This window comes from Impatiens glandulifera, chromosome 8, assembly GCF_907164915.1.
Source record: "Impatiens glandulifera chromosome 8, dImpGla2.1, whole genome shotgun sequence".
NCBI lineage: Eukaryota > Viridiplantae > Streptophyta > Magnoliopsida > Ericales > Balsaminaceae > Impatiens > Impatiens glandulifera.
Genome location: NC_061869.1, coordinates 15,539,712 through 15,564,777, shown reverse-complemented (window position 1 = coordinate 15,564,777; position 25,066 = coordinate 15,539,712). Strand labels below are relative to the sequence as shown.

The 25,066-nt window shown below is 37.4% G+C and overlaps 2 protein-coding genes across 2 annotated transcripts; one reads left to right on the top strand and one right to left on the bottom strand.

Annotated features, from left to right (window-relative positions):
* The first annotated feature begins 11,804 nt into the window (after positions 1 to 11,804).
* On the top strand, positions 11,805 to 13,411 carry LOC124913080. The gene is made up of 2 exons (XM_047453703.1): positions 11,805 to 12,533; positions 12,740 to 13,411. Exons 1-2 carry the CDS (start codon positions 11,805 to 11,807, stop codon positions 13,409 to 13,411), a joined length of 1,401 nt encoding a protein of 466 aa, XP_047309659.1.
* Positions 13,412 to 17,295: 3,884 nt separating this feature from the next.
* LOC124912444 lies at positions 17,296 to 19,838 on the bottom strand. Its single transcript, XM_047453064.1, has one exon. The coding sequence runs from the start codon at positions 19,738 to 19,740 to the stop codon at positions 17,461 to 17,463; it is 2,280 nt and encodes a 759-aa protein (XP_047309020.1). The 5' UTR covers positions 19,741 to 19,838; the 3' UTR covers positions 17,296 to 17,460.
* Positions 19,839 to 25,066: the final 5,228 nt, after the last annotated feature.

Genomic DNA, 25,066 nt, shown 5'->3' with positions numbered 1-25,066 from the left:
GGGTTGTCCTTTTACCGACGATAAATAATATGATTTAGTGACAGTAAATCCATAGTTAAAAGTACCATTTTTTACTAGTTATTTATCCCTCATTATTCTGTTAGAATTTTTATCTCCCAAATCCGACCTGCTTGAAAACAATCTGTACAAACACAAGAAAGAAGAACACAAGAACACACAGATTTATAGTGGTTCACTCAAATTGAGCTACATCCACTTCAGCCACCACCAGATTTACTATGAAGAAGAAGAAGGAATACAGAGTTTTTGCCTCACACTTTATCTCTCTAGAATTATGTCTCCTCAATGTAAACCCTTAATAATCACATATTTATAGGGTAAATATTCAGGTAATAAACCTAAATAACTTTGGTCAGGCTCAAGGCCAAAACCAAAAAAAGAAAACCCAATAAACTCTAATTAACAATGTAGAGTTTATTATAAGTGTAGGCTCCATTACTCAACAATCTCCCACTTGGAGACTAACTTCATCATCTCTCGATCGGTAGTGGCTTTCCATTCGGTGTCTTAACGAAGAAGACCAACTGAAGTTGCACACAACTTCAGTTTCTCATTTGTCACAGCTTTCGTCAACATATCAGCTGGATTATCACTCCCGGGAATCTTCTCAAGAGCTAATACTCCATCTTCTAAAGCTGACCAGATGAAATGATAACGAACATGTATATGCTTCGTCCTGCCATGATAAACAGGATTCTTTGCCAAATGAATGGCACTCTGACTGTCGTATCGCAACACACTTCCCTCGTAGTCTTGACCCAATTCTCGCAAAAAGGGTTGTAACCACATCATTTCCTTACCAGCTTCTGTCACAACAACATACTCTGTCTCACAACTAGAAAGAGCAACAATCTTCTGTAATTTTGAAACCCAACTGATTGCAGTACCTCCCAGAGTATAAATGTAACATGTTGTGCTCTTCCTACTATCAACATCACCACCATTGTCAGCATCAACATATCCTTCCAAACCCATATTAGACTTTCGAAAACACAAAGCGAGACCCGTACTTCCTCTTAAGTATCGTAGTATCCACTTTACTGCTTCCCAATGTTGTCTACCCGGGTTGCTCATGAATCTGCTAACAACTCCCACTACATGTTCTATGTCTGGTCTTATGCAAACTATCGCATACATAATACAACCAATGGTAGAGGCATACGGAACAGTGGCCATGTAGTTTTTCTCCTCCTCTGTTGAACGCGATTGATCTTTAGATAGTCTGAAGTGACTAGCTAAGGGGGTAGTAACTGGTTTTACATCATACAAGTTGAACCTGCTAAGAACTTTCTTCACATATTCTTCTTGTGAAAGCTTGAGAACTTCTTCATCCCTGAAAATTCTCATCCCAAGGATTTGTTTAGCAGCACCTAAATCCTTCATTGCAAACTTTTCAGACAACTCTTTCTTGAGCTTTTTAATCTCATACAAGCTTGCTCCAGCAATCAACATGTCATCAACGTAGAGGAGCAGGATAATGTACGATTTATCAAATCTCTTGATATAACAACAATGATCAGCTTCACGCCTTAGAAAATTGTTACTTTTCATGAATCTATCGAACTTCTTGTACCATTGCCTTGGAGCCTATTTCAAACCATACAGTCTCTTCTGAATCTTACACACAAGCTCATCTTTTCCTTTGATTTCAAATCCTTCTGGTTGTCGCATATAAATCTCTTCATCTAAATCACCATGAAGAAAAGCAGTTTTGACATCCATTTGTTGAAGATGAAGGTCTTCTTTCACAACCAAACTCAAAATATTTCTGATTGTCATCAATTTAACTACTGGAGAGAAGATTTCATTGTAGTCAATACCTTCTTTCTGTTAAAATCTTTTCACAACCAACCTTGCCTTGTAGCTCATGGTTTTATCATGTTCTTATTTAATCATGAAGATCCATTTGTTGTGAAGTGCTTTATTTCCCTTTGGTAGCCCAAGTCTGATTCAACATCAAAGAATCCATCTCATCTTTCATAACAGACTCCCACTTAATTGATTCATCAGATTGTATTGCTTGCTCATAACATTCAGGTTCACCTCTATCTGTCAACAAGATATAGTTCAGAGATGGAGACCACCTCTCAACTGGTTTTCGATTCCTTGATGATCTTCTCAACTATATAACCGGTGTTTGCTGATTTACCTCTGGGGCCACGTTCTCAACGATTTAATCTTCAACAACACATTGTTCTTCTTCGACAACCGGTATATATTCAGCTGAAAATTCTCTCAAATCGACTGTATCAGTCTCTTCCAACTTTGAATCACCATTTGATGTCTTCCCAACACAATCTTTGTAGAGAACATGTTCATTGAAGATAACATTTATGCTACGAATGATCTTCCGATTTTGATTATCCCAGAAACGATAATCAAACTCGATATCACCAAAACCAATGAAAAAACATTTATTAGACTTTGGATCAAGCTTGCTCCTATCACATTCATTAATATGAACATATGATAAACAACCAAACATTTTCAAATAAGAAAGGTTTACCTTTTTATTGCTCCAAGCTTCTTCAGGAATTCTGAATTCAAGAGGAACAGAGGGTCCCCTATTTATCAAATAAGCAGCAGTATTAATAGCTAACGCCCAGAAGGTTTTAGGCAGCCCTGCATGCAATCTCATGCTTCTAGCACGCTCGTTCAATGTTCGATTCATTTGTTCAGCTACTCCATTCTCTTGAGACATTCGGGGAACAGTCTTCACCATACTGATGTTATTCACAACACAATACTCTTTGAAATATCAATTGATATATTCACCTCCATTGTCGGATCTCAAATACTTAACTTTCTAATTTGTTTCATTTTCAACCAAAGCCTTCCATTTCTTGAAAATAGAAAATACTTTAGACTTGTGCTTCATAAAATATACCCATACCTTTCTTGTCGAATCATCTATAAATGTCACGTAGTATTGTGATCCGCCAATAGAAGATAAAGGTGCAGGTCCCCACACATCAGTATGTACCAACTCTAGCCCTTCTTTCTTGAGCTCCTTCCCAATTTTTAAGAAACTCATCCGTTTCTGTTTTCCAAGAATGCAGGCTTCACGTAACTGATGTTCAACAGACTTCGGTTCTGGAATCTGCCATTCTTCAAAAGAATTTTCATCCCTTTTTCGCTCATATGGCCCAACCTGCAATGCCACAGCTCACTATTCTTCAACTCATCAACTACAGCAGCAACTGATTCTCTGCAAGTTGAAGTCGTGTATAACGTTCCAGTTTTGTGACCTCGAGCAACAACTATTGCTCCTTTAGTCACCTTCCATGCACCATTTGTACAACTGAAATTGTGACCTTCTTCATCAAGTTGTGTAACAGAGATCAAATTGCGCATTAAACTTGGAATATGTCTCACCTTATTAATCTTCCAAACATAACCATTTGCCATCTTTAATTTGATGTCCCCATGCCAATAATATCTAGTGGTTCACCATCTGCGAGATAAACTTTCCCACAGTTTCCAGCCACATAATTCTCCATTAATTCTTTGTGGGCAGTGGTGTGAAAAGACGCTCCTGAATCCAAAACCCATGAATCTATCGGGCTATCAACAGACAGAAGTAACGCATCTATGACAGATTCTGTAACAACGTTGGCTGCATCATTTTTATCATCACCATTTTTCTTCGGTGCTTTACAGTTCCTTTTTAAATGACCATGTTTACCACAATTCCAGTACTCAAATGTCCGTCCAGACTTGGACTGACTCCTCCTATTCCTTGACATAGATCTGCTCTTACCTCGGTTGAAATTTCGATCATTACCTCTTCCCCTGTTTTCCACATTCAGAGCAGAACCTTTGAATGTTTCACCAGAATCAATTTTACAAACCTCTTCAGCAAGAATACGATCTCTAACTTCAACAAATTTCAGTTTAGCATTTCCAACTGAATTACTAATTAATGCCCTCATAGGTTCCCAACTATTTGGTAGAGATGCTAACAAAATTAGGGCACTAATTTCATCCCCAAAATCAATCTCAACAGATAGCAATTGATTCACAATTGTATTGAATTCATCCAAATGAGTAGTGACAGAAGTACCATCAACCATTTTTAAGTAAAAAAGTATTTTCATTAAGTGTATTTGTTATTAGCAGATGGTTTCTCATACATATCAGAAAGAACTTTCATCAGACCCATGGTGGTCTTCTCCTTTGCTACATTGTGAGCAACTTTCTTGGCTAGCGTCAATCGGACAACTCCTAAAACTTGTCTATCAAGGAGTTTCCATTCAGTTTTATCCATCTTCTCTAGTTTCTCACTCAAAGGAACATGAAGCTTCTTTCCATAGAGATAATCTTCCATCTGCATTCTCTAGAAGGCATAATCTGTCCCATCAAATCTTTCAATCCCATGTTCTATACTGTTTTCACTTACCATTGTTTACAATGCTCAGATCTAGCCTAGCTGCTCTAATACTAGTTGTTAGGATTTTATCTCCCAAATCCGACCTGCTTGAAAACAATCTGTAAAAACACAAAAAAGAAGAACACAAGAACACACAGATTTATAGTGGTTCACTCAAATTGAGCTACATCCACTTCAGCCACCATCAGATTTACTATGAAGAAGAAGAAGGAATACTGAGTTTTTGCCTCACACTTTATCTCTCTAGAATTATGTCTTCTCAATGTAAACCCTTAATAATCACATATTTATAGGGTAAACATTCAGGTAATAAACCTAAATAACTTTGGTCAGGCCCAAGCCCAAAACCAAAAAAAGAAAACCCAATAAACTCTAATTAACAATGTAGAGTTTATTATAAGTGTGGGCTCCATAAGAAGCTAGTGGATGTTAAGTTAAGTTATTTGTATAAGAAACATGAATTGTAAATTACATTCTTCGGGGATGTCAACGGGTATCCTACATGTCGGGTAGTGAATTACTCATATTTGAACTTGTCAATTTACTATCCGACCCCGATGGGTATCTATGTTTTTATCTTCATTCTTGATTCGTTGAATACTCAATCTTCGATGGTACTCCATTACCCGAAGATAAAAAAAAACATAACACATTCTACTATAAATTATATAGAATGATGAAGAAATCAAAGAGTACTAAAGATGAAAAATAAAGATGGAGAAATAATATTTTGTTATTAAAAAATAAATTCCCATCCGAGATTGAGTACACTATTCGATTTTATATTACCAATTTATGACCTTGGAGATACACATGAATAAATAAATTAGAACACGAAATTTTTGTTTTGCTTAACCTAAAAACAAGAGAACACGGTAACAATATTCTTCCTATATTGATTTTCAATAATGTATGACATAGTAAAGGACATCTTCAACATCATGGGCATCAAGGAAGGCAGCTTTCCCATAAGGTACTTAGGAATTCCGTTAACTGCGAAGCAGATCGAGATCTCACACTGCAAGCCGCTGATTGAAAAGGTAAAAAACACGATATCTGGCTGGGCAACGAAAAAACTTTCTTATGCAGGGAGGATCGAACTTATCAAAACCGTGGTTATGGGCATAGTTGGCTATTGGGCGCAACAAATGGTCATTCCGAAGAAAGTAATGAAGGAACTCGACACTCTGATGATAAACTTTATCTAGGGTAGTAGTGGAAGAGGAGGAAAAAAAGTCAAATGGACCGCTCTCTGCAAACCGAAGGACGAAGGAGGCATTGACTTGAAAAACTGTATCGAGTGGAACAAGGCTCTAACCTTCAAGTATCTGTGGGCTTTGGAGCGCAATCAGGAGTCACTATGGATCAAATGGGTGCATACGAGATTTATGAAACACGAAACCAGCATCTGGACCTGCAAAATTCACGAAGGTATGAGCTGGTCTTTAAAAAAGATTAATAAACTAATAAGCGATATTACAGATCTTTATGACATCCGACTAGGGAACGGGAAATGCACTCTATTCTAGCACGACCCTTGGTTTGAAAACCAGCCTATCATCGACAAGGAGGAGTTTCAAAATACTCGTATCAGAAGGGACTGCGCAAAAGCGAAAATCAGAGACATCAAAGACGGGAATTGGAACTTGCTCTTGAGAAGAATTCCAGAAGGAAAGTGGATACTTGATCATATAAGTAACATACAACTACACAACAGACCGAATATTCATGAATGGAAAGCTGAGGACAATGGGAAGCTGGTATTGAAGAAAATATGGGAGGTAATCCGGGAAAAAGCGCAGAAAGTAGAATGGGCTCCTCTTGTATGGTCAACGAAGATTATCCCTCGACACCAGTTCATCATATGGCTCACCTTCTGGGAAAGACTCAGCACTCGTGATCGTATCAGTAAGTATATGAACATCCTGGACGCGAGCTGTCTTCTATGCATAGGAAATGAAGAAACCATATATCACCTATTCGGGAGATGCTGTATTGCTTCGGAGCTTTGGGACAGATTCTATAAAAGCCTGGAGCTGATCAGTTTCCCGAGCGAATGGAATGAAATCAAAGAAGCAGCACTACTCAAAACCAAGGGAAATAGATTTGCAACAAGCGTGTTCAAGTGTGCCTTTGGAGTAGTGGTGTATAACATCTGGCAAGAACGGAATGCAAGGGTATATGACAGAACCCGCAGGAGCATTGACGAGTTATGGAAAGATATTGTATCGGATTGCAGCGCCCTCGCGGGAACGTGGAGAAGAATTCCAAGCACGGAGCAGAACTGGAATATCTGCAGGAACTGAAATTTACCGTTTTTTAAACTCACTAGAATTGAAAGCATTATAAACAAATAATTCATTCTAGGCCTGTCTAGAATGATCTCTTAAACTCGTTTTTTTTTCCCGTTTTTGAGAATTTTTAATGAAATGACGCTAAGTCGTTTTTCCCAAAAACAAATGTATGACATAGTAATCAAACATGGTTAGGTCAGCAAATACCTTGCTAATGTATGAAAATGTTATTCCCGAACCCAAATGATTTTTTCATTTTTCTTTATTTTAATAAAACAGCATCAAATGAAGTTGGATATTAGAAACAAAGTACAAACTAAGGAAATAAATGACGGTGCGATAGCATGAAATGTATAGATAAAAACATGCAATGTTTTCAGAATATCCATTACTTGAACTATGATTTGAACTTGAAAGTTGTGTTATTTAGGAATTTGACATGGTATTTGAAAGTCATTCCAATCTGCCAAAGTAGCCTAAATTTAAGTTCTAAATATGAAATTATTTAATAATCCACAAAATTGCTACTTTAATTTTACTTTTCTTCTTTTGTCTTTCATACACCAACTTTCTTCCTATTGAAGAATTTCAATACCTCTAATTTCAAAGTCCTAAAAATGTAACATTTGTACATGATTAGATAAGAAACTCTAATTTCATTAAATAATTGTTATAATTTCTCTTAATAAATAAATTAAAATTATTTTTATTTTTATTATAAAAAGAATGGATAATATATATATATATATAATATAATTATAATTAAAAGAGAGAAATGAGTATTGAGTAATCAAACTATTCTTATGAAATCACTCATAAACCAAGCGGGAAATTTGATCAAATAACCTCAAAGATGAGGTTATTTGATCTGATGGTAATTTATTATTTTATTTGCGCTCGTGGTGCTCTATTTTTTTTATACGATTTTGCCCTTGTCGCGAAACGCTAAGTGACTTAGCGTTTCGCTAAGTGGATTAGGGGTTTGTATAAATACTCAAATATTTTCATTTCCTTAAATTTTTTTCTCTCTCTTCTCCAATTCTCTCCTTCACTTCACGGTGGCCAGCGGCGACGACGGCGACGGAGTTTCCTTCACTCCATACAAATCTATACAGATCATATTTACAAGCTCTTCTAACCTAACTAATTCATTTATGTTTATCTATTGCCGATTTCTAACCCTAAATCTATTTTTCATGTAGGTTTCCGATTCTAGGGCTTATGTGCAGGTCTCCGATTCTAACTATTTGAAGGTCGTCGAGGTAGATGTTCATTTCAGATGTGATAAACAGTTATGTTCTTGTTTACATTTTCTTCATTTCAAAAACCTTTTCATATTTCGTTCTGGTTCATATTTTGTTGTATTTGTTGATTCTTATTTGTTATATGGTTCATATTGGTTCATGTTTGAGCATTTCGTTAGGTTATTATTTGTTATTCGTTCATATTTACAGAAAATCTCTGTCTGATAAGAGCGTATGTGTTTCCGTTTCAGATCTGCTTACCGTTTCGCTACGGACTTACCGTTTCGCTACGGACTTACCGTTTCGCTACGGACTTACCATTTCGCTACGGACTTACCGTTTCGCTAAGTAGTACCTCGCGATTCGCTAAGTGTCAAGATTTTTTGTTATTTATAGTTAATCATGAACTTCATTTGACAAGGTATCTACATCACTTCATGGTTATGAAGAGAACTTGTTTTAGTAAAATAAACCTTATAATTTTACATTAATGGAAACATTTAGATTCTTCAGAAAATTCCTTTGAAGAATCTATCATTGACCTCTAGATAAGCAAAGATTGGCTGACTTTGATTTCGTTAGTCATTAAGCTAAAGAAATAAATTTCAAACAATTTTCTCTTATCTGGAGTTCAATGATAGCTTCTTCAAAGGCTTTTTCTGAAGAATCTAAATGTTTCCATGTAAAATTATAAGGTTTATTTTACTAACACAGGTTCTCTTCAAAACCATGACTTTGTTGTTGATACCTTGTCAAACGAGATAGATTACCTATGAAACCAATAAAAAATTTTGTACTTGACGATTCGCTAAGTACTACGAGCTCCAGCTAGGAGAATGGTTTGAATTCGATTTCGTTATTAAACAAATATAGTAGCGAAAACGTATTCAAACCATCTTCTCTTAGCTGGAGCTCGTTGACCTCGCGATTCACTAAGTACCTCCCGATTCGCTAAGTACCTCCCGATTCTCTATGTACCTCCCGATTCGCTAAGTGCCTCCCGATTCGCTAAGTGTCTCCCGATTCGCTAAGTACCTCCTGATTCGCTAAGTGCCTCCCGATTCGCTAAGTACCTCCCGATTCGCTAAGTGCCTCCCGACTCGCTAAGTACCTCCCGATTCGCTAAGTGCCTCCCGACTCGCTACGAAAGTTGAAGAGACGCGCGTACGCACACGCGCTAGACCTTATATATTCAAAAAATTCAGAACATTTCATTTCAACTGCCCGACTCTCTCTCTCTAACCCATTTTCTCTTCACTGAATCTTGTCAAGGCCGATCATTTCTGCTTTCTTCTCGTTCGTCATTAAGGTTTGTTCATTCTTCTCCCCGCCTATCATTTTCTGCTTTTTTGTTTATGGGTTTCGGTTTTTGCATGTTAAGTGTAATGTTAAGTGTTTCTGTTCAGTATATTTTTTTGCCATTAGGGTTTCTGTTCAGTATATTTTTTTGCCATTAAGGTTTCGCTAGGTACCTCCCGATTCGGTAAGTACCTAGCGATTCGCTAAATACCTAGTGGTGGCCGATCATTTTCTGGTTTTTTGTTTATGAATTTTGGTCTTTGCATGTTAAGTTTAGGTGTTTGTTTCAGATTTTTTGTTTAAGGTTTTTGCATGTTAAGTTTTATTGTTTGTTTCTGATTAGTTATGTATGGTTAATGTTGTCTTATGTTCAGTTAACGGTTTCGCTAGGTACCTCTTGATTCGCTAAGTACCTCCCGATTCGCTAAGTACCTAGCGATTCGCTAAGTACCTCCCGATTCGCTAAGTACCTAGCGATTCGCTAAGTACCTCCCGATTCGCTAAGTACTTAGCGAATCGGGAGGTACTTAGCGAATCGCTAGGTACCTCCCGATTCGCTAAGTTCTTATGGTGTATGTGTTTGTTCTTACATTTTTGATGATGTTGTTCCTTTTGTAGATGGCAGAAACAACTGTTACTGAGTTTCCCGGTCGGATTTCGTGGAAAAGTGCCCTCACCCTGAAGAAGATTGTTAATAAGTTCGAGGAAATGAATCTTCTGGAGAGTGTGTACAATACCCAGTTCAGATCATTATTCACAACCCCCTCATGCAGTTCTCAGGAACTATTGTACATCATATGTTGATGAGGAGGTTAAGCTCAAACTCCAAGGAGATAACTTTCATGGTGAATGGGCACAAGCTTGTATTTGGTATGAAGGAGTATGCGTTGGTTACCGGCCTATGTTTCGGCATTTATCCTGAGTTGGACCAAGAAAAATTGCGTTGTTGTCCACCTCTCTCGGTGAAATACTTTAAAGGGAGCATGAGTGTGAAAATGTGCGACTTTGAGAAAGCTTTTTTCAAATGCAAAGACAAGGAAGATGCATTCAAGATGGGGCTGGTATGCCTGATTTGCCAGTACCTATTCACATTTGACCCAAAAAGAGTTATATTTCCAAAAATACTCAACATGGTGGAAGACAAGGACACTTTCCTCCAATATCCATGGGGGAAGGTCACCTTTAGAGCCACCCTCAAGGGTTTAAACAAGAACATGAAACATCTCAGTACCTCATATTTTGACAAGAAGGAGAAGGCTGAAGATCCTTATGCTCCTTTTGCATATAACATCTATGGGTTCGCATTGGCACTTCAAGTGTGGACGTATGAGGTCATCGAAAACTTTATCCCTAAATTCGCCAGAAGGAATCAGATTAATGACCCTCTACGCCCAAGGTTGTTACTCTATCATTCCAACAGGAAAAACACATCGATCGAGGTAAAGACTGCCCTAGAGACCACGGATGTGACTGAGATGGAAGAGTCCTCCATGGAGAAGAGGTTATACAGTGGTGAGGTATTTGAGCAAATCGACGAGACAACTGATGATTTTTTTGAGGGATTTACTGATGGGAAGGTAATAAAAGATGATTTTGATGAAGATGAAGAAAGTGAACATGAAGAAGTTACTCTGAATCCCCTAAACCTGCCACGAGGAAGAGAAAGGTTGATGCTACTCTTAAAGAAGCAGCCAACTTGAAGAAGAAGCTTGCTTATGAATCGATTCTGGCCCGCATTCTTACTCCCCCCTCCGCGACCTCAAGTCCTCGGGCTGACACACCTTCTCCTCGGGCTCCAACACCTTCTGTTGGATGTGAATTTAATGAGATGAAGGAGTAGCTGAAAATAGAGATGAAAGAGGAGATGAAAAAGCTAAAAACAGAGCTCATCAAAGAGCTAAAAATCACAATCCAACAAACTCAAGAAACTCACCTTGAGTCGTTCAAGAAGATGGTTTTTAATATGTCCAAACAGTTTTTAAATAAATCCAACAAAAGGATGTCCATATTATTAACCAGATTAGATGATATGGAGGAGAATATAAAGAAGAAGAAGGATTCTAAGAAGGCTATGAAGGTCGAAGAGGAAAAAACTACTAAGGTATGGAGATATTGAATTTTGCACTTTACATTTTATTTCGCTAAGTACATATCTGATCTGACCAATACCTATTTTGCAGGTTAAGGATTCTAAGAAGGATGTCGAAGTTGAGAAGAGCAAGGTTGAATAGGAGGAGGAGAAGAAAGAGGTATTCTGCGTACTTGTCGTTTCGCTAAGTTAGTACTTGTCGTTTCTCCAAGTACTTGTCGTTTCGCTAAGTTAGTACTTATCGTTTCGCCAAGTACTTGTCGATTCGCTAAGTTAGTACTTGTCGTTTCGCTAAGTTAGTACTTGTCGTTTCGCCAAGTACTTGTCGTTTCGCTAAGTTAGTACTTATCGTTTCGCCAAGTACTTGTCGATTCGCTAAGTTAGTACTCTTCGATTCGCTAAGTACTTGTCTATTCGCTAAGTTTGTACTGACCAGAATTTTGCCTATTTTGTAGGAGATGATAGCGATGCAGGAGACTGTGGGGGATGATGAGAAGGTGAATGATGGGAATGATGGGAAGAAAGACGATGTAAAGGAGGACGATGAGAAGGTGGAGGATGAACAAAAAGATGACGGTGAGAAGGTGGAGGACGAACAGAAGGTGGAGAACGATGAGAAGGTGGATGATGATGAGAAGATGGATGAGGCTAAGGTGGAGGACGGTGAGAAGGTGGAGGATGAACGAAAAGAGAACGATGCGAAGGTGGAGGACGTAAAGATGGAGGATGAGGCTAAAGTGGAGGACGGTGAGAAGCTGGATGGTGTGGCTAAGGTGGATGATGTGGAGGTTGATCTGAAACTGAAGGTGAAGGATTTGAAAGTGAAGGTGAAGGATGAGAAGAGTGTGGATGTGAAGGCACAGACAAATGAGGAAATTATGGGAGGAGATGACAATGATGACAATGATGATTTCCAGTTATACAATACTCCTCCTAAAGGAAAATATGGGAGGAGAGTGAGGAAGCCGAAAAAAGATGAATCGTACATCAACCCTTCCTTGTCAAAAATGCCCAAGACAAAGGATCCAATGAAAGTGAATCACCTTCAAAAATTTGAAGATGAGCTGCTGGATAAAGTAAAGGCGTGGTTGGTTGATCCAGAAACCGACAATTTGACAACGGATGTACATACTTGCCAAGCAAAGAAGGATGTGTTTGTTAGAGTTTTAACAAGGTTGACATGGCTTGAAGACACTGTAAGTCGTGCAAATCAATTCATTATTCATTAATACTCATCGTTTCGCCAAGTACTTATCGATTCGCTAAGTACATCTCGTTTCGCCAAGTACTTATCGATTCGCAAAGTACCTCTCGTTTCGCTAAGTTCTCTTCGTTTCGCTAAGTACTTAGTCAATGTTATTTGATATATACTGAATGTATGTTGTATACTCCCATTGTGCAGGAAATCGATGCATTCTGCCATCTTTTGCGGAAAAGGATTTCCTACTATCCCAAGACATATAAAAATTCACATGTGGCAATTGGGGATTGCTTATTGGCGGACAGAATTAGGCGAGAGCACATGACTTTTATTAAGGATCCTGCTAACTATCCAGTCGCCGAATTCAAAGACTATTACATGGCATCACCACATAGATATATGCCAGAATGGTCAACAATTGACGATGTCTACATGCCTGTGAACATTAACAACAAACACTGGATTTTGTGTGTAGCACGTCTTCAAAAGTACCGCATTGACGTGTACGTCTATGATGCCTATCTTTATAAGAATCTGGATCCTTATTTGAAACCCTTCTGCGACATGATTCCACATATATTCGCAAAGACAATCACTCCTGGTGAGATGGTAAGGTATCCTAAATTCAACTTCGAAGGCCCCATCCAACCAATGACTTACAAACGGTTACCACACCCCAAAGTGAAAACCGCTGCAGCTAAGGTTGGAGAAGTCCCACGGGCAACAGAGAGCGGGGACTGTGGGGTCTTCACGCTAATGTACATGGAACACTTGACCGCTAATCAAGCCGTGCACAATGTGACCTCAGAAAACATGGAGTTTTTTAGGCAGAAGATGGCGGTCAGGTTATTCCATCAGATTATCGAACCTTAGTGTAAACATTATTTTGAAGTAAATTGTGTAAATTGGATAACTTATTTTGATGTATTGTAAACCTTGATGAATATTTTGGAAGTTGGATGATAAATTATTTTGAACTTGAATTGCAGAAAACCTTCAACGTAAAAAACAAGTGTAACCCTTGAATTGACCCTTCAACGTACAAAAAAGATAACCTCGAATTGACTCTTCGTTTCGCTAAGTTGGGGTCATCGTTTCGCTAAGTTTGTAGCCTTCGTTTCGCTAAGTTAGTACTCTTCGATTCGCTAAGTTAGTACTCTTCGATTCGCTAAGTGCCTCCCGATTCGCGAAGTGCCTCCCGATTCGCGAAGTGCCTCCCGATTCGCGAAGTACCTGCCGTTTCGCTAAGTCCTCTTCGTTTCGCTAAGTTATTACTCATCGTTTCCCTACTCATATACTACTACTAGAATATACAACATAAACTTTAAACCTGAATTAACAACATAGTATCTTACGCATAGTATCTTACCAGTACCATAGTTCAATTAACAACATATATTACAACATAGTAACTATCAAGCTAAAGGTTCATATTGTTGAGATGATGAGTCATGCTTCTTAGATGATGAAGCTCGTGCAGTAGATGGTGCAGGCATCACTGCTTTGCATGTTGCCCTATTATGTCCAAGCCCAGCGCATGAGCTGCATCGTCTCGGGACCTTACGGACCTCACCCTGGGATGACCTACGCTTTGTTTGTGGCCTGCCTTTCTTAACCTTCACATTTGGTTTAAGACACGAACGTTTCTTGATATGTTCGGGAACATCCCAATTTTCTTCATCACCGGGAGGATAACATGTCTCGGCATATGAATTTATCCAACACTCAGTTGTGTAATACTTGTGTGTAGGGAAAATATAACGAATTATTAATTGGTTAAACAGAATGAACACGTGAGCTAAATATTAATATCTTGAACAGAAGTCTTAAGAAACCAAATTCCGACTACGGGCAGCAGCCATTGCATGCGTACAAGGAAGACCCGAAACTTCGAATACTCTACAAGTGCAGTTCATGTCTTTCAAATTGACTTTGAAATGGGACTGATTGTCATGCACATAAAACTCGAATCGGTTAAGCGATTGGACTGTATAGAATCTGGCCTTCTCGAATCCCTCACGTAACACCTTCTCATAATTTGGAGATAAAACTTCTTCGTGATTAGATGCTCTTTCTCTTCTATCGTTAAACCAATGTTGTATTGTGAATCTTAAATACTCAGCCATTTCTGAAATGGGATACTTTAGGGCTTCCCTACTCTGATTATTGAAACTCTCAGCATAATTGCTTGTGAGTTGATTGTATCGCTTACCGGGAAAAAATGCTTTACTCCATCTTTGGAACCCAATTTCTTCCAAATAGGCAGCAATCCTGTGATCTTTAACTTTGATCTTGTCAAACCACCGATTAAATTCGTGGATAGTGTACGCCCTTGAAGCCGAATCAAACTCCGCATGACACTTATCACTTTTGAATTTGGCAACAATATTCATTTTTATGTGATATGTGCACGCACCGTGGTCTGCTTCTGGGAAAACAGCACACAAGGCATTAGCGATGCTTGGGTGTCTGTCGGATACGAAGACGAGATCATCAACTAATCCAATTGCGTCTCTCAGTTTTTGCATGAAATAAGTCCAGGAGTTATTATTCTCTGAATCAATAACGCCGAATGCGACAAGATATAGTTGCTCATTCGCATCCAATGCAATAGCCACCAATAATTGACCACCCACCTTGTGCTTAAGAAAACTAGCATCAACACATAATACAGGACGGCAAAAGGATTTGAAACCCCTAATTGAGAGGCCTAGGGACATGAACATATACTTGAAGTGGCCGAGCTCGTCTGTCTGTATGTCGGTTATGATACCAGGATTACACTTCTCTAACATGTAAAGGTATGATGGCAGTATTCCATAGGAATCCTCTACCGTTCCTCGCACAGCTATTAAAGCATTTTCCCTTGCCCTCCATGCCTTATTATAAGTCAAAAATATCCCATAAGTTGTCTGCATGTCTTCAATTATTTTCTTAGGCAAGTGGTTATGATGATGGTCCATGTACTTGCTCTTCACGCACTGCCCAATAACCCATGCTGGTGTTTGCATTTTTTTCTTGGGCCTCGACAAAACTAAGCATGAGTGTTGTTGCTCAAATGTCCGGATCTCAAACATCTCAGAAAACTTACCTTTCACAGCCCGCAAGCTCCACTTGCATGTCTCATCCAAACATTTGAGTTCCCAAAGATTTTTTCTTGACTTCTCCACTTTGAATTCAAAATGATTGGTCATCGCATATTTATATAGAGCCAGTTGAAGTTCTTTTTTATTTTCAAACAACGAACCGACTTCCAATACGGTTTCACTAGTTAATGCCATCGCAAATGTGGGGTCTGGCGGTGATGTGACTTTCGGATCTGTCGATGGTGTACCCATTGAAGATCGTCTTGCACTAGATGGTGTACCCATTGATGATCTTCTTGCACTTGTTGGTGTACCATTTGATGCCTTTCTTGCACTAATTGGTGTACCCAATGATGATCTTCTTGCACTTGGTTGTATAGGTATTGATGCTTTTTCACCACTATTAACATGCAAGTCCTGAGTAAGTGGGATGTGAGGCAAAGAGGTTTCTCCGGCTTCATTTTGACTTTCAACAAAGAATTCCGAGGGTACAACAGGTGGAACAAATTTTTGAGTAAGTTGTGGTGGTAGTATATTTTCTTGAGTTGGGTATGTAAGTAGTGGTATCTTTTCTTTAGTAAATGCTGACTTCTCCACTATAGATACACACAATGGTGACACTGTTCGACCCAAAATCAAGCGTGATAGATATGTGTTCAAATCCCCATCATTATCAATAAAAACAGGTTTTGGATTTCTGATATTCGAAATATCATACTTCACTTGGAGCACTAAATCGTATGTTGATATCTGGAGATTAAGTCTATCGTAGAGTATATCAAGTAATTCAGCATAACGAGTACTTTGGGGTAGATCAAATGTTTTGATTGAAGATGCATCAAAATACAGTATTCCATCAGCATCAAGTTTCCACTCTCCATTATAGAAAACGAAAACTTCAGCTGCAATAAAAAAAACATGATTTGATTTAGAGACGGATAATTAATACTTCGCGAATCGCTAGGAACTTAGCGAAACGGGAAGGCCTTCGCGAATCGTTAGGCACTTAGCGAAACGGGAAGACCTTCGCGAATCGTTAGGAACTTAGCAAAACGGGAAGGCCTTCGCGAATCGCTAGGCACTTAGCGAAACGGGAAGTAAACCCTAATCAATCTCAGAAACCGAACATCAATAAAACATGCTTATAGACGTACCTATTGGAACAGTGCTCGTCGTGGAGCTCATAGTGGATTTTGAACGAACAGATCTCCAACGAGTTCGCCGCCGCCGCCGCCGGAGTTTAGAGAGAAGGAGGAGAAGAGCGGGAAGAGAGAGAAGGAGAAGAAAATAAATGAAAAAAAAGTACGGAGGTTATATTAAATAGTAAGGGTAATCTGGACATTTCACATATCGTCACTTCGCGAAACGCTAAGTCACTTAGCGTTTTGCGACAAGGGCAAAATCGTCCAAAAAAAATAAAATCACCACGAGCGCAAATAAATTACCAAATTACCATCAGATCAAATAACCTCATCTCAAATTTCCCAACCAAGCTACCTAATTTCATTTGCCATTCCAAGACCTCCCACCAAGCACCCTCAATACTATAAAATAAATGTGAATAAGTTGGTATCATTCAACCACATCTCTTTATATATTAGAGAAAATAAGAGGCAATAATTTTGACAATTTCAACTTTTGTCATTTTCTTTAGAAGCATAAACATTATAGGAGAATAATAAGTAAATGAGAAGCAGCAAAGTCATGTACATTATACAACTAATAATCAATAACATGCTTACCTAAATGCAAGAACACAACATTACTAGAACACATAAAAGTACATAAGACAAACAAACAAACATAGTAAGACAACAAATGAATTCAAACTATTACTTACTTACCCACAATGAGTTTAGCCCTTGCATGACCTTCACTTATTTGAAACTGATCCCCCAAACCCAAATGAGTCATCAAAAGCCAAACCAAAGTGATCAAGTGCCCACCTTTACTCAATTGAGCAGCATGTGTATAAGCCCTACAATTACAAGCAGCATAAGACAACAATTCCACCCAAACTTGGCTCATTACTTTCCATTTATCATCTTCCGATTCCTTTAATTTCTTCGCCAATATACAAGCATCAAACAAAACCGATTTACTCCTATCACCTTTAACCGTCACTGGCTTAACCTCCGTATAAACCGCAAGAATGCTTTCACACGCCTTTATATGATACGGGTTTGGAGGAGAGTCGTCGGCTTCATTCTTCTCTTCCCCACAAAAACAACAACAACAACCATAAATTTTTCTTATTAAACCTAAAACCATATTTCCCATCCACAAAATCGCCACCATTATTATACTCTTCTTCTCCTCTTTCTTCTTGTCCAACTTTCTTCCTTCGAAGAATTTCAACGCCTCCGCACACGTATCTCTATACCTTATTTCCCCGATACCAGCCAATGCAGAAAGTAACGACGGTTGCCTAATGAGGAGATACAACATGTAATTGGACAACAACTTACATCTCTCGCGATTTTCAACGTCGTTCTTATCTTTCTCGGTATAATAGCAGAGATCCGTCGCTATATGCCACGTCACCACACTCTCATCGTAGTCCACGTTGTTGATGAAACTAAGAAGCTCACTTTTATCCTTAAGTCGGAGCGCCCAATCGCCTCTTGACGAGTATATTTCTTTGGAGGTCTCGAGATCGTCAGCCATGATGGATTTCTCTTTAAGCGAGTGGAAGATGAAGTCTCTCAATTTTGCGTTGAATCGCTTCGTTCTCACGTATTTTATCCCGTCGAGAATGTTGGTTAGTCCCACAAGGCTGATGAATGTGGCCTTAATCGTTGAACGTTGGTTTAAACAATAGTATATTAGGTTATATTGAGGGATCGTTTGAGACCATCTTCTATGGAACATGACATCCTTAAAGCGATTAAACCAGTTAGGTGAATCATCAAGATCGTTTGGCCATCTCTTTCTATTGACAAAGAGAAGTTTCCTAATCCATTTCATGAACCAATTGGGTCTGTCTGCTTTTGTAACAGCAACCGCAGTCCAATCAGAGAAAATCAGCATGAAGAACGATAAAACATCTAGAAAAATGCCACCTCCTAGGAGTAAGTAGGTCACTCCAACATCGAAAGAATGAAAACTCAATTTGGACTCGAAGTAGAATAACAAGAGGGAAGCTACAATCGAAATAAACGAGACTAAACGAACAATGTACCCTGTAGGGCGTTGAATCACGACAGCTTTAGTGTAAAGAATATCAAAGAACAGATTGAGTTCTACCTCAACAATGGTGAATGCTTCTCTGGCTGTCCTGTTAAGGAAGTAGGTTTGGCTCTGGTTTCGCTCACGAAAACTGAAGATTAGATCTGCAATTAGCCCTTTGAAAGTCATGAATAACTCATTAGCCTTTCTGACGATCTGAAGATCGTCTAAAGGTTGATCCTTTTCCATTTTCACATGAATTTCCTTACGAGGCTCCGGAATCATCTCAATCTTAGTGGGGAGGTTAGCTTGCATCTTCGAGTGGTATTCATCCATGAGTTTCGCGTAATTCGGACCAGGGTCGGGCTCGGTTAACAAAGATTCACGAAAACGCCTGACGCTAGCGAGGTAAAGCGATTGCGTGCGTTCAGAGTATTTTATGAATCCGGCGAGGAACATTAGTAGAGTTGGAGTCCATAGACGGTTTTTAGCTGCGAGAGTGAGGATGAAAACGTACGCGGCGATTCCTGTTTGAAAAAGGAGACTGAACAGATGACGGAGCCAGAGCTCGTTATCCTGAAGAGCGTAAGCAGTAATGGTGTCGGGGCCTCCGAGGTGTACGAGGAGAAAGGGTGCCCAGAACGCGAGGAGATCCGGGTTTTGGAAAGGTCCGGTGGGATCAACTCGCCGGACTTGACTCTTGGCAATAAGACCGAGGGAGTAATTGGCGACATAGTCTGCGAGGAGATAGAAGATCCAAATAAAGAATACGAGGTAAGGGTTGGCTGAGCGCCGTCGTAGAGGGGCGGCGACGATGAGAAAGAACTGGAAAAAGAGACTGATGATGATGAAAAAACGAAGATCCCATTTCTCGTATAGTTGCTTCCAGTTTTCTAATCCGTTCTTTGCTTTGTCCCAAATGACATGGGCGTGTTGATTAGTAGACATTTGGCCTTTAGATCTGAAAATATTCCATTACCATTTGGTGAAGCTTCAATGGAGAAGACTGGAGAAGACTGATGGGAAGACTGATAAAGAAGAGAGAAAGCTATAGTATATTATCAAGTCAATGGTCTACTTGTTTTTTAAAATAGACAAAATAAATTTATAAATAGTTCATTAAATTTAAAGAATTCATATATTAGTTTTAAATTTAATATATTAGCTAAAGTTAAAGTAAGCTAATTATTTGATATGTTAAAAAAGAAAAAAATCATCAACAAGGTTAACAATCATTATGATGACATAAAAAATATTTAGAAATGATTTAAAAGAAATTAATTTATTTTGTTTTGATATTTTATAAATATTTATATATATATATATATATATTATGTTATATTTTATGAATTTATTTATATATATTTATAAAATTAGTTTATAATTTATAAAAAGATAAAAATATATAATGTGTTAAATTATTAAATCTTTCATTGTAATATTTTAAATGTTTATTAAATAAATTGTTTAAAATATCATTCAACATTTATATTTTTTATTATAAAATATTTTATTATGTTAAAAATAAATAAATAATGGTTAAAAAAATAATTTATGATATTTTGATATATTTGAAATAATTCATAAATATTTATTATTTTAATTTTTAATATTATTTTATAAAAAAAAAAAAATTAAATTGCTTTTAAGTACAATTAAATTTGTCTAACACAACTTCTAGCTTTTTTTAGTTATATGTTAGTATGGTTATGCCATTTTTAAAAAAATAAGCCGTTGTAATTATTTTTCTTAAATAATTAAAATTATTTGTCTAACAAATTTTCTATTTATAACAAAATAATGAATTATTAGTTTTTTCTAACAAAATAACTGGCCATGTTTGTGTTATTAGCGTGCTTATTTACTATCAAATTGGTTTTAGTCGAGGCTAATGATTAATTGAGTGAAAAAAGACTTTATAGCGAACAATCATAGCTATTGGTTTAAAAGACATTCGCTATTATCAAAGTAGTAGTGATTGATTTAAAATTCAATCGCTACTATCTTGATGATAGCGATTGGCCTTTAGACCAATCGTTACTACATTGACATAACGACGATTGGTTACAAAATAATCGCTATAAACCTAATAAGAGGTAGCAGTGATTGTAAAAGGAACTAACCGCTATTATTTATTAATAGCGATTGACACTTTAATCAATAGTTATTACTAATGATAGTAGTGATCGGTACCCACACTAATGGGAAATTGGACGAAATGACCCTAAAGATGGGGGCATTTACCTCCGTGGTCACCATATAATTAAAATTGATCTGGTGACCACTTTATTTTTTTTTAGACGAAATTACCCTTTTCGCGTAACGCGAAGGGACTTCGCGAAACGCGAAGTGAATTAGGTTTAATATAAATACTTAAATTTTTTCATTTCCTTCATTTCGTTTCTCTCTCTTCTCTCTTTTCTCTCTTCTCTTTCTTCTCTTTCTTCACTCTCTTTCTCTCTGTTCTTGTTCGTCGGCGGCGGCGACGCCGAAAACTTTGGCGACTACGATTATGTCCCATTAATCTACAAAGATAAGAAAACCTTAACCTGAATCGATGTTTATAATACAGATTTATGTTCTTATTTCCATATCTTCATTTCAAACTTAACCCTAACCCAAATCGATTTATGTTCATGTTTCCAGTATCTCCATCTGAAAACCCTAAATCAATTTATGTTCTTATTGTCTATTATCTTCATTTCAAACGATTTATGTTGTTCTTAATCAAACTCTAACCCTAAATCAATTAAATCTGTTCATATTGGTTTATATTGGTTTATATTTGTTCATATTTGTTCATATTTGTTCATACTGGTTCATATTGATTTATATTGGTTCATTTTTTGTTTATCTTATTGTTCTTATGTCGATGATGATATTTGCAGATCATATGGGTTCTGTTTCGCGAAGGGCTTCTCGTTACGCGAAAGGCTTCACGTTTCGCGAAGGGCTTCTCGTTACGCGAAGGGCTTCTCGTTACGCGAAGGGCTTCTCGTTTCGCGAAGGGCTTCTCATTTCGCGAAGGGCATACTACATATGCACTACGAATAGGCACTACGAATACTAAAGGGATGATCGTCATGCAGACCGGTAATACTACATACACCCTTGGTGCTTTCATTTGAATTCTTAGTTTTAAATTGTTAAACAAACAAAAGAATTGGAATTGTACCTCTCCCAAACACAGTTAGTGTTTTTTGAATCTGAATTTCAGTTTGTGCATTTTGATATGAATGATTCTGATGTTCACCCCATCATGTGTAGGGAAAATCCCGTGAAAAGGGAAGAGATAGAGAGGGTGATAGGGAGAAATCTCGTGAGCGATCTTATGAGAAGCCAAAGGATCGTGATGAACCAGAGGATAAAGTGGAGGGATTGTATGAATATGAATGTCGTCGACGACACCATAGGCACTACGACTATGAAAAATCAGACAATCATAATAATGGGCGTGGTGGTGCGCGATATGAACAACTAGAATAAATTGACGATGACAAAGAAAATATTAGGTGAATGAGAACAATTCTTCATTTCCATAATAGACTACCACCAATATCCAAAGAAAATATATCTCTTATTTGTTCAAATAATAACTAGACTCGTCCTCCATTTTTTGTTTTTTTATAGCTATATATATGATAACTCTCAAGTCTAGTTTGAAACTTCTTGGTGAGTATGAATGATAAAAACATTACATTTTGGTGAGTTTTGTCTTAAATTTCTATCCCAAATTGTAAATAACAAAAATATGTTTATCATTTGATTTCTTTAGGTGACAGGATGAAAGTACAATATTATATTAATAATTAGAAAAACTTTATATATATCTGATTAAAAAAATAAAACAGACAAAAGAAATGAAGCTTCCTTTAAATTAGAGAATTTGAGGAAATGAAGCTTATTTTAATTTCCATTAGGATTAGGTTTAATAATGCAAATTGGATTAAAGTCCCTTAATATGAAGGGAAGTTTATCCAAGTCCAATATCAATTTCTCTATGTCTCCCCCCTTTCAAAATGCAATTCTACAAATAAACCCTTTAACATATAATTATAAAACACCTAAATGAAAACAACTCAATTGTATTGACTATTGAGAAAATCCTTCATCTATAACGTCGACACTTAGCCGGTTTCCGTCTTGCTGTAAGTACTTCTTCACTGAATCCAGACTCATATGACGAAACATGAAGCCCTTCGCGAAACGAGAAGCCTTCGTAAAACGAGAAGCCCTTCGCGAAACGAGAAGCCCTTCGCGTAACGAGAAGCCCTTCGCGAAACGAGAAACCCTTCGTGTAACGAGAAGCCCTTCGCGAAACAGAACCCATATGATCTGCAAATATCATCATTGACATAAGAACAATAAGATGAACAAAAATGAACCAATATGAACCAGTATGAACCAGTATGAACCAGTATGAACAAATATGAACCAATATAAACCAATATAAACCAATATAAACAGATTTAATTGATTTAGGGTTAGAGTTTGATTAAAAACAACATAAATCGTTTGAAATGAAGATAATAGACAATAAGAACATAAATTGATTTAGGGTTTTCAGATGGAGATACTGAAAACATGAACATAAATCGATTTGGGTTAGAGTTAGGGTTTGAAATGAAGGTATGAAAATAAGAACATAAATCTGTATTCTAAACATCGATTCAGGTTAAAGTTTTTTTATTTTTTTAGATTCATGGTGCATAATCGTAGTCGTCGTCGCCAAAGTTTTCGCCGTCGCCGAACAAAGAGAGAAGAGAGAGAAGAAAGAGAAGAAACAGAAGAGAGAAACAAAATGAAGGAAATGAAAAAATTTAAGTATTTACATTAAATCTGATTCATTTCGCTTTGGACGGAAGTAAATGCCCCCATCTATAGGTTCATTTCGTCCGATTTCCCCACCAATCGCTATTTCCTATTAAAAAGGGGATCAACCCAAGAGCCTATCCTACTCCTTCATTCGTCGATTATTCCGTCGATCGTCTCCTCTTCGTTGTCTCACCAAACCGCGCGCTCCCTTCTTCCGCCGATCATCTCCTCTTCGCTGTCTCACCAAATCGCACACTCTCTTCTTCCGTCGATATTTCAGGTTTATTTTTCACTACCTACTCTATTGATTCCGAACTGATTCGTTTTTATGCGTCGTTTGTAGCTTATGTGTTTCAGTCGCCAAGAAATGGTTAGGTTTTATTGAAATCTGGGTGAATCCATAAAGATGAACACTGTGAATGATGTTTATTAGCCTTTCTATCCACCTTCCCTAAGACTCAATCCGCCAGATTCTCCCAGTAAGCTCTCTCCCCTATCTCTTCATTTGTTAAATTCGATTCATCAGATGTTTGTTCTTTTCCTTCTTAAGGTACGCCGAATTACCTGCTGAGTTCTCAAGAAAATTGTATTCGAAGCTTCCCTCATGTCGATGGAAATTATGCTTTACATGTCTACATCCTAGGTATTACTCAATTTCAAACTTTCAATTTTACTTTATTGACCAATTAGTATGAATGGGCAAACCTTTGTTGAACCCTATTCTCGATTTAGGTCTACTAGTTAGTTAGCTTGTAGAATTGAAAAGTAAAACTTGTGATTTGTGATTTTTGTTTAGATCATATACATGCTGCACCAAAGAAGAGATGATCCAATTTCTGAAAAGGGTTGTGTCTCTAGTATAAGGACTATATGCGTCGTCTGTAGCTTTAAGTAGAAAATGATGCATCTAAATTAGTAACTTTGCTTTTCTAATAATGTTTCGTCTTCTTGTGGTGAATTTTATAGTGGACCAGGGTGCTTTCATTCACCATCTGATGACTTGCTCAAAGACCAAATTGTATCATATTTGCATCTAGATGAGATATAATCGATGTATGAGGTTAGTCATAATAAACAAGAAGAAATGAGTATGGATGGGCATTGTCATCTTTTGGCTGAGGCATTTTCTATGCTTTGCTTATGCATTTTTATTTTGACTCATTACAGATTAATAGTGAATATGTTGCACTATTTCTTAGTATACATTTGTGTAAATGATAGTTATTATATTGACTATTACTAGAAAAATACTAAATATGTGAACAATGAAGGTAGATGCTAAATACAATAGCATTGCTCTAATAGTTGTTTTGTAGGTTAGAATGTTGATGGGCTTGCAATGTTTTCTGAATTTTGAATTCTATGAATAAATGGCAGTTTAATGAAACTCCGGACATAATTCAATGAATCTAGATTAGATGACTTAAAGGATGGAAAATAACACACATCAAAGCAAAGT